At 54.5% G+C, this 13314-nt stretch overlaps 1 protein-coding gene across 1 annotated transcript; it reads right to left on the reverse strand.

Annotated features, from left to right (window-relative positions):
• Window positions 1-1087: 1087 nt before the first annotated feature.
• On the reverse strand, window positions 1088-9862 carry CATSPER1 (cation channel sperm associated 1). Its single transcript, XM_065882468.1, has 12 exons — window positions 8893-9862; window positions 7772-7984; window positions 6719-6832; window positions 6390-6546; window positions 6055-6146; window positions 5764-5907; window positions 5536-5599; window positions 5308-5380; window positions 5110-5167; window positions 3623-3698; window positions 1404-1518; window positions 1088-1247 (listed from the first exon to the last, which is right to left on the reverse strand). Exons 1-12 carry the CDS (start codon window positions 9860-9862, stop codon window positions 1221-1223), a joined length of 2103 nt encoding a protein of 700 aa, XP_065738540.1. The 3' UTR covers window positions 1088-1220.
• Between the last annotated feature and the right edge of the window lie 3452 nt (window positions 9863-13314).

Below are 13314 nucleotides of genomic sequence, written 5' to 3' on the forward strand. Positions count from 1 at the left end.
GGGGGCCTGCGGTGGGGCAGCCGCTGGAAGAGCTCCCATGTGCCACCCAGCAGGAGCCTCCTGAGTGGCTGCCACGGGGTGAGAAGTGGCAGGAAATGCTTGTTGAATCAGTGTGTGAGGTGGTGGGGTGAGGTGAGGCCGGGTGGCCTCTCCACCCCCGGAATCTGTGCCCAAATCCCAGATGGCATTTCCTCCGCACAGTCGATGCCCGGGCCCTGGGCCAGCCCGCACCCTCGGCCGGGCCAAGGGAGGAGAGGCGCTGCTTCTGTCCGGGGGCCTGAAGACGTCACCACTGTCTGGTCCGCACTGGAGGTAGGGGGGTGGCTGGCAAAACTGTCTGTCACCTCTCAGCTCCCACTCCCGGGTTCTGTCCCGATCCCCTCCAGCTTCATTCTGCTAGCTTCACTCCCCATCTGGTGGGAGGCCTCCCTCCCTCTGGCTGGGCTTGACTTAGTGCTCAGTGCCCCGCCGCCGTCTTGGGCATCCTGCCCAGGCTCAGGCTAAAAGCAGGGGAACTCATCCCTTGCTTCCCTCTAACAGAGGCTTGTCCACTCCACACACACCCGGCCCCCCACCCCGAGGCCACAAGGACTTGAGCAGCCTCCACCCTCCCTCCCCTCACTGAGGCTCTTTAGCCTGACCCCAGGCAGGGCAGGGCATGGCAACGACCTCTGCCTTCTGAACTCAGGCTGCCCCCATCGAGCTGGCACCCTTCTGCTGGATGCTGACGGTGCCGGTAGGCCTGGGCTCTGAGACCTCGTTTCTGGAGCATCCTGGTCCCTCGGGCCCTGACAACCGTCCTGTTCTTTTTCTCCTGTCTCCTGGGCCAGACGGGCCTCCCTCCCCAAAACAGGGTGACCGCTCCCTCTCCCTCCAGCACTGAGCCTGGCCCACTTTCCACGTCACCCCGCTCGCTGCTGTTAAGGCCCTGCCAGGCCAGGATGCCAGGCCCCAGTGGGGCAGTGAGGGATCCAGGGACAGAGCCTTTCACCTGAAACACTGGCACACACGCCTGAGGATGCACGTGTGTGCAGGCCCACAGGTTCCCTTGCGGCTCGGGCCCAGCCAGGGAGGACACGGAGCCACCTGGGGTTTTAAAGCTCTGTTGGGGCCCAGCCCTGCAGGCCCAGGGATCTTTCCAGCAGAGATGGGGACTTGGCCCGACCCGGGGGAGAGCCTGCCAGAGGCTGAAGCCTGGACTCGGGCTGCCACTCTGGGGATCACTTCCTGAAGTCCTCATCTCCAGCCTGCGGGGTGGGGTGGCAGGTGATGGCGCCAGCCCTCTGCCTCCCAGAGGCCCACACCACTGTTACTCAGGGCGGCTTCCAGGCAAAGCCCCGGAGGCCCGGCCTTCCAGTGCCCTCCCCCTCCATCTGGCTCCTCCCAGGTCCTGCCTGGTTCACCTCAAACGCGGTGTCCACAATCTCATCGATGACAGCTGCCTGGGATCGGAATTTCTGCTGGTAATGCTCCACCCCGCACACCAGCTGCAGGAAGTGGAACAGGAGCTCCTGCTGCCTGAGGGCACGGGGAAGGGGGGGGGGGCGGGGGAAGGGGGGGAGGCAAGGCTGGGCCATCTCAGCCCCCAGAGCCCCCTTCTCCCCCCACTCACAGCACCCCATGCCTCCGTTTCCAGCCACCGGTACCACTTCTCTGTGTGTGGCCCTCCATGGTATATTTCCTTTTCCACATATCCGCGCCCCTGCTGCCACCAGCTGCCGGTACCACAGAAGGTTCTGACGATTAAACTGTTTACCTCCAAACCGCCCATGCCTACATGCGTCCAAGCTACCCCATGCTGAGTCCTGCACCCACTCAACCACCTACCCGCATCCCCACCCGTCTATCTAGCCATTCCTCACCCATGGGGCTGCCCCGCCCTTTCCCTCACTCACCTATCCCTCCATCCACCTGCTCTTCCCCGGCCCCGCCCCCCACCCCTTCACAGTCAGCCATCCACCTAAACCCCCAGCCCCACCCACTACCCATTCATTAACTCCTTCACTGCCAGCCTGTCTTATCAATCCAGCCATCATATAACCCTGAAATCAAAGAACACCGCACGGTGCTCCGAGGACATGGAAACAAATAAGAAACAGCCGCTGCCCTTAAGAAGCTCAGTCTGTGGCAGAGCCAGGAAAGCAAACCAAGGGTGTTTACACTTGTGATAAGTATAAACAGAGGGCATCGAGGGGCCCAGAGGAGGAAAACCTCACCCAAGTACTGGGGATCAGGAAAGGCTTCTGGAGGAAGCGTCACTGAGCTGAGCTTGAAAGACACTTGAGCGTTTGCTGAGCTCAGACCCGGTTCCTGGTGCGCTAAGGTCTGTGAGCAGCAAGGAGTGTACTGGGGGCCGGGGTGCGCCTCGGGACGGATGAATTCAAGGTGGAGACATCCAGGGGAGGTCAAAGCAGGGCGCCCGGACCTTAAGCTAAGGGAGACAGGAGGCCTTGTAGGGCTGTAAACTCGGGGAAGGCAGGGAAGGCCAAAACTACGTTTAACAAAGATCAGTCTCTAAATCATTAAAAAGAAAAACGAAGGAAGAAAAAAAAGATTCAAACAAACTAAACAACGAAAACAAGACCACTGTCAGTGGAGGTGGAGGTGGGCCAGTGGAGAAGAGTTTGGAGGCCGAGAAACCCCCAGGGAAAGCATCACAGAGGAGCCCAGGCCAAGGTACCAGGGTCTGGAACGTGGAGGGTGGAGGGCGGCCGGGAGGGCACAGCCGGGAGGGCGGCAGGGAGATGAAACGAGCAGGATTGGATCTCAGCTTTTCCGGCTCTTGATCACCTGAGCCTGGTGTTGGCAGCCAGAGAACATTCCAGGCAGAGAGAACAGTGGGGGCAAAGGCCTGAAGGTGGAGAAGTATGTGCTGTGCTGTACGTAAAGCCAGGATGTGCTGGAGGTGTGGGGTGGGGCCGTGATCATGGAGGGCTTGGCGCTCAAGCTCTGTCGGTGGCCAAGAAGAGCCTGGAAGGTGCCAGCAGTCAGGCTGGTTCTCTGGGGAGCCAGGCCTGAGAGCCAGGGTCTGTGCCAAGGACCCCTGGCCATGAGCACAGCCACAAGTCCCCAGCTGTCCTGGCCCAGCCGGCCACTCGCGTTGACATCTGCCTCCCAGGCCTTTACCGAGCTGTTTCCTGACCCACCCTCCCCATCCCTGAAGCCAGCTGGAGTCCACCCACCCTACGTGGCCCCGCCAAGGTCTTTAGAGGGGGCCCCTCACGGACAGGTGCTAGTCTGTGTCCGCTTTGGGCCTCTGGAGTCCTCACAGAACCTGGCCCAGAGCAAGGATCAGGGATGCTTCTGGAGCAAAAAGATGAGCAGAACCCCTGCTCCTGCAGCCTCTGTCCGCTGCCCCTGCCCTGGGCCCTCGGCCTCAGAGGGGCTCTCGTGGCCCTTCAGGTGCTGCTGGTGGGATTCTCTTGGTGGTACCAGCTGACTCTGAGTGAGCAGAAGCCACTCAAGGCCTCCACATCCCACCCACAGGCTCTACATAAGCCTTAGGGCTCTACCGCCCTTCCAGAGAGGCGGGCAATGCCCCTTTCCCACGGCGGCCCACCGGTCTGGCCCCCGGACCTCTCCCCTTAGACCTGAGGCCTCCCCTCCCTTTGCATCTCCTTACTTCTTAGTCATGCCTCCAAATTTTTTCTCAATGAGCTGCTTCTGTATAGTGTGTCCACTTATCACCTCTTCAGGCTCTGCATGTAGGGAAAGAAGGGGGAGGTCAAGACGCGGCCTGGATTGAGAGAAGGTGGAGGAAACCCCGTGTGTCATGGCGATAGTCAAACAGGAGCTAAAGGGGTTTTTGTCCAGGATGACCCCAAAGAGATTGTTTCTCCGGGCATGGAGTGTGTTTTGTTTGTTTGCCCATCCAGCATGCGTTCCCTCTTCTTCTGGTAAAAGTTTCCCAGTTTTCCTGGGGAACCACCCCCACCCCTTTCGGTGCACGTTGCCTAGCTGGGGTTGACCCCACCCCCCAGCTCTAAGGACATGTGACTCAAGCCTGGCCAAGCAGAATAGCCTGTCCTTTCAGCCGTAGCGATTGGTTCAGAAATAGGCAGGTGACCAACCTGAGCCAAGGAGATTCATTTCTGGGATGTTGTTCGAACCGCTGGGAGAAGGGGACCCCTGCTGGGAGAGCTTGGGATACTTAAACTGTGAGGATTTGGGACTAGAGTTGCAGGTGGTCACTTTCCCACCACAAAGGAAGAGCACCCTAAGCACAAAACCACACAGAGAGCCACAGAGCAGAGAACTGGAAGGAGACCAAATCTCAACCATCATTGGGTCCTGGATCCAGCCGTTCCTGAAAGCCCATGAACTCTCAAGTTGCTAATAATTTAAGACAGTTAATTCCTCTTTTTGCTTAAGCTTTTCTGCACTGAGTGTTCATGATGGAGAGGGCAGGTGGGGGTCCAGGTGACCCCTGAGGGCCCTTAGTCCTCTGGTGTTGATGATCCTAAGAGTGGGATTCTGGAGCTCAGATTCTAAAGTTCTGAAGGTCTTTAAGCAGGAGGCAAAGCAATTGGCTCAAAATCTATTTACCCAGAAAGTCAGGTGTGTAAAGATGAACATGTACAGAAAACTTCCTTTTTATAGACTCAATTTTTATAGACACTTTGAGTGACTCTGGACAAGTGGGTATAACACCTTGACAAAAGCCTCAAAGACAGTTGAAGCCACCTCATATAAGACCAACTGCTATAAACTTTGTAAGCTATTAACAGGAACGAATGTTTGGTGCATCATAATTTGGCTAATTAGTTGTTTTGCAAGTGGGTCTTTCAAGAATTGACTGTCAGTTTAATTGGTTGTTGGCGGTTAGTCGTGGAGCTTTTTGGACCGAAGTTCTAAGCTCTGAAAGTTCTCCTGAGTGTCAGGTTCTAAGACTCTAAAGCTGGGCGTCGGGAATTCCCTGGCAGTATGTCCAGTGGTTAGGACTTGGCGCTTTCACTGCCGGGGCCTGAGTTTGACCCCTGGTTGGGGAACTAAGATCCCTCTAGCCGCGCAGCGTGGCCAAAAATAAATAAATAAATAGGTAGATAGATAGATAAATAAAGCTGAGCCTGGAGCTCTGTGCCTGCCCGGGAAGAAGCAGGCTGCTGGTACCTGCTTCCATGAGCTCTGTCAGTGAGTCATCCAGTAGCTTCTCATGGATCTGGGAGGCCTTCTGCGAAGAAGAGGCCTCAGTTCTGCCAGCGTCCCATGTCTGCCCATCCCTGGAGCACCTTCCTTCCTTCCCTCCAGCTTCTGTGTCCCCCTCCCCGTGTCTTCCTGATTCGTCCCCCTGCCCCACTCCCTCACTACCTCCTGCTTCACTTTCTCCAGGCCTTTGAGCAGGGCCATCTGGAAGTTATCCACCAGGACGGCAATCACCAGGCTGGGGCGGGAGACAGGAGGAGGCTGGAGGGGAGGCCCTGAACCCTCCTCTGGGTTCATCGTGGCAGAGCCATGGTGAGAGGGGAGGGGATGGGATGCCCCGGGGTTAGGCTGGGGGAAGTGAAGCTGGGGAGCACAGGCCAGTGGGGGCCTCACTTGAGGAAGATGAAGTACTGGATGATGATATATATCATAAGAATGGGGATGATGTACCAGGCGCCTGGGAGAGAGGGGGTCGTTTGAGCTGTGAGTTCCTTGCCGGTCCTCACCACACCCCTGCCAGCCAGCCTCAGAAGCCCCACTTTTCAGATGGGGTAACTGAGCCCTCAGGGTCTGCCCACTCAGCCAGCCCCTGCCCTCCACCCAGCCTGAGGCCTGCCCTACCCTGGGCTCGACTGTCCAGGTAGATGAGGGACCAGTCGTCCAGGGTGAGCAAGGTGAAGAGGGTGAAGATGGTGGTGAAGATGTTCTGGAAGCGCTTGGGGTCAGAGTAGCGGAACAGTGCCCGGAGCACCACAGAGAACAGGACTGGCTGTTGAGGACCAAACCAGGCTCACAGGGTCCTCTCTCCCCTTCTTCCTCTCTCCCTGCCACCCCCAGTTCCTGGTCCCTACCCCCAACTCCATCCATTGCAGCATCTCACTCTCCCACCCCAGCCCCCGTGGCACAGGATACAGAGACAGGTGAACATGAGGATGAGGATGGCGGTGATGGACGGCAAGGACTGGGCCAGGGTCCCGGTCACTTCCTGGAGGCTGGTCAGGAAGCTGTGGGCAGAGGTTGAGAGAGAGGCTGAGTCAGTGGGGTGGGGATCAGTGTCTAGCAGTCAGAGCTGATTACAGGTTTCAGACTGCTGATTACAGGGGTGGGAGGTCCCTGATTTGCTAGTGACTTGGGGCGGGGGGTGTCCCAGACCCTCTCTGGAAAATAAAGAGGTTGATCCTAGTGGATGGCAGGAAAAGCAGGCTGGAGTCTGCAGCCTCCTTGTGGGCAGCTGTGGGTCCGCTGACCTGAGCCTCCGCAGGACCCGGATAGCTCGCAAGGCTCGCAGGCTCTTGAAGACCTTGAAGATGCGGAAGATGCTTTGGTTGTAGACCACGCGCATGGAGGAAGAGTTGATCTGCATGAGTATGAACTCCAACACAGCCATGATCATGATGAAGAAATCTACAGAAACAGGGGCACCTGGGTGTAATGGGCTCCTGCCCAGGCTCACAGACCTCCCAGTGCCAACACCCCCTGCTCTTGTCGCCCCTGGGCAGTTCAGGGGCTCCCACTACACACACACACACACACACACACACACACACACACACACACACGCCTCATCCCTACCCACCCAGGTTGTTCCAGGGGTCCAAAAAATACTTGAGGCCCAGAGCAATGATTTTGAGCACAGCTTCCACCACGTAGATGCAGAGGAAGATGGAGTCCAAGGCCATGAAGTACCACTCTGTGGGGGACACGGGGGAGGGGGGTCTCACTCAGGGGTCTCCCCAGCAACCCAGCCTCTCCTTCCTCCTCCCCACTGGAACCTCACACTCAGCCATTTAGGGAGAACCTGACTCTGCCCAGTGGCTGTGTGTTTTAACTGCTCTGTGACTCACTCTTCTTGCCTATAAAATGGTGATAATAACAGTCTGCCTGATAGAATTTTCACAAGCATTAAATGTTTTTCACGGGCTTCCCAGGTGGCGCAGCGGTTGAGAGTCCGCCTGCCGAGGCAGGGGACACGGGTTCGTGCCCCGGTCCGGGAAGATCCCACATGCCGCGGAGCGGCTGGGCCCGTGAGCCATGGCCGCTGAGCCTGCGCGTCTGGAGCCTGTGCTCCGCAACGGGAGAGGCCACAACAGTGAGAGGCCCGTGTACCGCAAAAAAAAAAAAAATGCTTTTCACATAGTAAAGGGCTTAGAATGGAGCCTGAAACAGCTTGCAAGAAACATCACTCTTCTTCTCTCCTTAGTTTATGGGACCTGTGGCAGGTCCTTACCTTCACTTTGCGCCCCAGGGTTTTAGGGACCATCTTCCCAGGTTTCCCACCCTCATCCCTCCAGGGCCTCCTGCTTGCACAATCTCCTGGCCCTTCCAGCTGACCTGGGTTCTGGGCATCCTTCCCGCAAAGCAGCGTACTTAGAGCTGATGCGCCACCTGGTGGCTATAGTCCAAAACAGCAAACCTCAAATTTATTGGACTTTTCTGCCTCTGGCGGGCTGGTTGACTTCAGCAAAACTCTCTGAGCCTCACTCTACTGCCGGGCAATGCCGCTTACTTCCCAGGGTGAGGATCAAATGGGATACGCGATATAAATCCCCTGGCACTTGATCCGGCCCACGGGAGGCTTGGGACAACATCAGTGGCCTTCTCCATGTGAACAGGGCTCCCTGGCTCTTACCACCCCGGACCTCGACTTCAGCGAAGGTCTGGGCCACGAGCATGATGGTGTTGAGGCAGACGATGAAGACGATGAAGGCTTCAAAGGCCAGGGAGTCAGTCAGTTTCCTGAGCATTCTCGAAAGGCCCCAAATGAGGTGGCTTAATTTTTCCCACAACAAATAGAAGAGGTCCACAGTGTGCAGCTTCTTGTGGGTTCGTGGGGCTCGGCCAGCTGTGAAAGGGCCAGAAAGCCAAGCCCATGGGGGAAAGGGACACGGCGATCCGGTCTCCCTCCCAGGCCTGCCTGCCATGAGCTCACTCAGGTGCCTCCGTGCTAGTCCTGTGCTGGTATAGGAGCCACAGGCTTGACCCCTCCCCCGACAGATGCCAGCTTGCTTGGGATTTGAGGTCTGCTTGAGCTCACGCTCCTACACCTCCATGCTTTTCTTTAAGTCACATGGCAACTTACATACAGAAGACCCCATCCTCCTCGCCACCCCATCCTCTTGGTAAACTCTCCCTCTCCCTCCAAGATTCTGCTGAAACATCACCCCTGTTGGCTGACTTTTCTGCCCACAAACAGTTAGACACTCATCCCTCACTGCTTGTTTGTGAAGCTGATGCCGTGTTTACGGAACTACCAGGGGCCAAGTTTGGGGGATCATATGTTAACAGCCAAAGTCCCTCCCTGCCCTCTAACCAGGCCCTCATTCAGGCACTGGTTCCAGCCTCTGGCCTCAAGAAACTCACAGTTCAGTGGGGGAAACATGGACAAACAATCCACGGTGGTAAATGTTCTGATACGGATGCTAGACCCCTCTCACTGGGTAGCCTGGGATCAGCTGTATAAGTGATCACCCCCAGCCTTCATACTAGAGAAGAGGAAATGTTCGAGAAGTAAACGTGCGAATAAATAAAGCAGTGACTGCATGAACCAACAACCGGCAGTCTGGAGAAGTGCCCAATCCCAGGAATAAAAGGTTGGATGGTGAACAGTCAGGCGAGCGAATAGCCAGTGGGATACACCTGCAGGTGAGAGCAAGCCTCACAATCTGCGGAAGGACGCGCAGGGCCTGACTCAGGTGTGGAATCTGGGCCGGGCAGCTGGAGTCGGGGGGTGGGGGGCAAGCCAAGACTCACTTTTGTGCTTCTGAATCTGCTCGTCTTCTTCGGGCCAGCTTTCCGAGGTTTTAGAGGAGGAGCCCTGAGGATGGAGTTTGCTGGAGGTCTGGGCAGGGTGTGAGTACGCTGTGTTCAGGGAACAAGCCAAGCTGAAGGCCGAGCTCTGTCTATCTGGCTTGCTAGGTTGGGGGGCTACTTGACGAGAACAGGCAGAGCCGAGGGAGGCTGAGGCCACACTGTGGGACGTGTGTGGGCCAAAGAGTTGGGAGCTACCACGACGGTACTCCCCATAGCGGTGCTCTCGGTGGAGGTAATCACGAGGATGTGCACCGTGCTGGTGCTCTCTGTGCTGGCGCTCGTCACGGTGGCCGTGGAGGTGTTCGTCACGGTGGTAGGACCCCATGGAGGCAGGCCTTCTGTGGTGATGGGCTTCATGATGGTGGTGCCCCCCATGGTGATGGGCCTCACTGTGTTGGGCAGGGCTACCAGAGTGGGAGAAGCCTCCATGGTTGTAAGGCACACCTTGGTGATAAAGCCCACTATGGTGGGAAACCTCACTGTGGTGGTGAAACCCACCATGGTGGTGGGACTCCCTGTGCTGCTGGAGTATCCCGTGGTGGTAGGACTCCCTATGTTGGTGGGGCCTCCCATGATGTCTCCTGCTACCGTGGTGGTGCTCATCATCAAAGTGGTCCTCACCATAGGAATGGTGGGAGATGAAAGCACCACAGGAAGTATCCGGGAAGAGGGATGAGGAGTGGTGGAAGCGGTGGGAATGGCGGGAGAAGGCATTGTCATGGAAGTCTTGAGATCCATCACGATGAGGGGATATGCCATGATGGTGGGACTCACCATGGGGACCGGACACCCTTCGGTGATGGCGGTGGACTCCACCATGGCCTGGCCTGTGGTGTGTGGTTGGTGAGCTGGGGTGAGAGAACACATCCGAGTCATCAGTGTCTGCCTCACGTTGAGCCTTTTCAGCCATCGAGGGTTGATCCACGACTATGCTGTGAACCCCGGACTGAGGAAAGCTCAAGATGTGGGCCTAAGAGCCCTTCCTGGATTGCCTTTCTCGCCTAAGCCGTGGCACTGGGGCTTCTAGGAAAGCCTGCCTTCTCATGGAATTCTCCCCTCTATGATGTCACAAACAGGCCCCTTAGTAGGCCTAATTCCCAAATGCCTCCTCCTGGGCTACAGTCCAGAATCAAGGATCGGTGTGTCTAACCTCCTCAATGTAAAAGGATGAAACTGAGGTCAAGAAAGGGGAAGGGACTGGCCCAAGGTGACCCAGCAGGTCAATGGGAAAGCTGGACAGAGAATTCTGGGGTGACACCACAGGCCCCAGCAGTTGCTTTAGCAAGTTTAGCTCTGTTACTGGAAAAAACTTCAAGAAGGCAAATGGTCCAGTCCCCAGTTGTACCTAGATACCAACTGGCTCTAAGGTTCAAACTGCCCAACTCCACTGTAAGTAGGTGTGTGGCCGTGGGCTAGCTGCTTAATCTTCCTATGCCTCAGTTTCTTCCTCTGTAAAATGGGGATAATAACACCTACCTCAAAGGATCAAAAAAGTTAAGATATGTAAAACTTATACTTGCAGCACAGTAAATGTTAATTAATATTGTTATCCTCTCCTTCATCACTGACAGGGATGAAGAGGAAATACCTCTCTTGGGTTATTACTAAAATAAAACCATCAGCCATTATTTACTGAGGACCTACATTAAGAAATTCTTTTTCTTTTTAAATCTATTTATTTATTTATGGCTGCATTGAGTCTTTGTTGCTGTGCGCGGGCTTTTCTCTAGTTGCGGTGAGTGGGGGCTACTCTTCGTTGTGGTGCGCGGGCTTCTCATTGCAGTGGCTTCTCTTGTTGAGGAGCACGGGCTCTAGGCACACGGGGTTCAGTAGTTGTGGCACGTGGGCTCTAGAGAGCAGGCTCAGTAGTTGTGGCACATGGGCTTAGTTGCTCCACGGCATGTGGAATCTTCCCGGATCAGGGCTCGAACCCGTGTCTCCTGCATTGGCAGGCAGATTCCTAACCACTGCGCCACCAGGGAAGCCCACAAGACTTCATTTAAAGCAATGTAAGGTTCACAGGAAAATTGAGGGGAAGGTACAGAGATTTCCCATATGCCTTTGCCCTGACCACATGCATAGTCTCCCACATTATTAACATTCCAACCAAAGTGGTACGTTTATTACAATTGATGAACCTACAATGACACAGCACCATCCTCCAGATTCCATAGTTTACATTAGGATTCACTCTTGGTGGTGTATATTCTATGGGTTTGTATGCACTTTTTTTTTTTTTTTTTGCGGTACACGGGCCTCTCACTGTTGTGGCCTCTCCCGTTGCGGAGCACAGGCCCCGGACGCGCAGGCTCAGCGGCCATGGCTCACGGGCCCAGCTGCTCCGCGGCATGTGGGATCCTCCCGGACCGGGGCACGAACCCGTGTCCCCTGCATCGGCAGGCGGACGCTCAACCACTGCGCCACCAGGGAAGCCCTGTATGCACTTTTAATATAATCCTCACAATAACCTCACAGGATGGATATTATTTACCCCCAGTTTACAGAGGAAGGTACTGTGGCTCAAAGAGTATAAATGAGCTGCTCAATCTTCTGGAAGCTTTCAGGTCCCTCGTTTGACTACAGCTGCTTCCTGAGTGCTTGGTCACAGCCAAGTCCATAGCAGCGTTGGGTATCAGGTTCCCAGCGATGAAAGCCCTCAAAGGACTCAGTGTCTGTCACCAGTAGCAGACAAGGCAAAAGTTTGTGATAGGACTACTAATTGTTCCACAAATCCATTCTCCTCCTCTTCCTGGCACGTGGCCTCCCAGCTAGAGATGACATTTCCCAGTGTGCCTTGCACCTAGGCGTGGCCAAAGGGTGAGAGCAGAAGTAATGTGAGAACTTCCAGGTCTTGGGTTTAAAGCACTGGGCCGGGAACCTCTGTTTCCCACCGTTCCTATAGGCTAGAGCGTGGATCAACAAGCAGACAGGATCGATATTCTAGGGCAGAGATTTCTGCGTCCTGCAAAACCACGGAATTAGCCTTGAGATCTTTCTAGTTTACGGATTCTGTCTTGCGACGAGAAAAAAAAACCTCAGCATTATTTTTTTTTTTTTTTCTGTACGCGGGCCTCTCACTGTTGTGGCCTCTCCCGTTGTGGAGCACAGGCTCCGGACACGCAGGCTCAGCGGCCATGGCTCACGGGCCCCGCCGCTCCGCGGCATGTGGGATCTTCCCACACCGGGGTACGAACCCATGTCCCCTGCATCGGCAGGCGGACTCTCAACCACTGCGCCACCAGGGAAGCCCCTCAGCATTATTTTTGAAACTCATGTGCTGTGTGATGCCAGCACTTTCAGTAAGGGACAATAATCAAGCAGCCTCGGAAACCATTTGTGAAACGTTGTTCAGCCCCGTCTGCAGTGCTCATTGGGTGGGGCCTTGCTCAGTTTTCAGCATGAGATCAGGAAGTCTGTCGATCATGTGTGAACACGGTATTGCCCGGATAGGAGGTGGTAAAGAAGGTGACCTCAGCCTCGCCCTCCTGGTTACCTCCCTCCACCTCCCCTTAGGCGCTGATGACTGACTCACACTCTTTCTGGTGTGATAGAAAATCAGAGGAAATTTTTCTTCTAAGGAAATCATTTTTGCCTCGACATAGTGGCCTCCCTGCCACTTTGCTGTTGACGTGAACACTATAAAACATGAATTATGCAGGTTAGAAGTGAATTTCAGCATGATTTCATATCTTGTTGCAAGTTTCCTGTTTAGTTATATATGATGCCCTTCTATTGTGTGTCTTATTAGTGTTTGTGTTTTACAAATGTGTCTAGCGATTCCACGTGATGCTGTTTTATCATCAGGTGTGAAGTGAAAGAGGAGGCGCTTAGGACTGTGGACAAATCTGGTAGGGTTAGCGATGAAGAATTACAATTTACAAGTGTAGCAATGGCTTCAGGAAAATTGAAGAGAACTAAATTACAAATTACAGCCATTTGACAAATAAATGTGCTAATTTTTAACCTATCGTATCTCAAAACAAACAGGGTAAGGCTTTTATAGGCTACATTTAGTACAAAGGCTCAAAGAGCAAGTTATTTGTAACAGACCAATTGTCCAGAAAAAGAACCCAATAATGCTGGCATGTAAAATTATATAAGTGACGTGTTAGCACAAGATGCTCAACAAAAGAGTGTAAGTGCTCTACTCTCAGAGAGAGTGACAACACAACGTATTGATGTCACGTGATGCTAAAGAACTTTTTTTTTTTTTTTGGTAATTAGCTGAAAAATAACAGATTCTTTATCCAGGCTGGTGAGTCAACAGATTTCACTGATAAATGCCACTTCTAAGGTTTGTAAATGATGCTGGTAATCAAGACTTCTTTTTTTCTGCGGCAAACAGCTTTTACATAGAAACAG

This window comes from Phocoena phocoena, chromosome 8 (genome assembly GCF_963924675.1).
Source record: "Phocoena phocoena chromosome 8, mPhoPho1.1, whole genome shotgun sequence".
Classification (NCBI taxonomy): domain Eukaryota; kingdom Metazoa; phylum Chordata; class Mammalia; order Artiodactyla; family Phocoenidae; genus Phocoena; species Phocoena phocoena.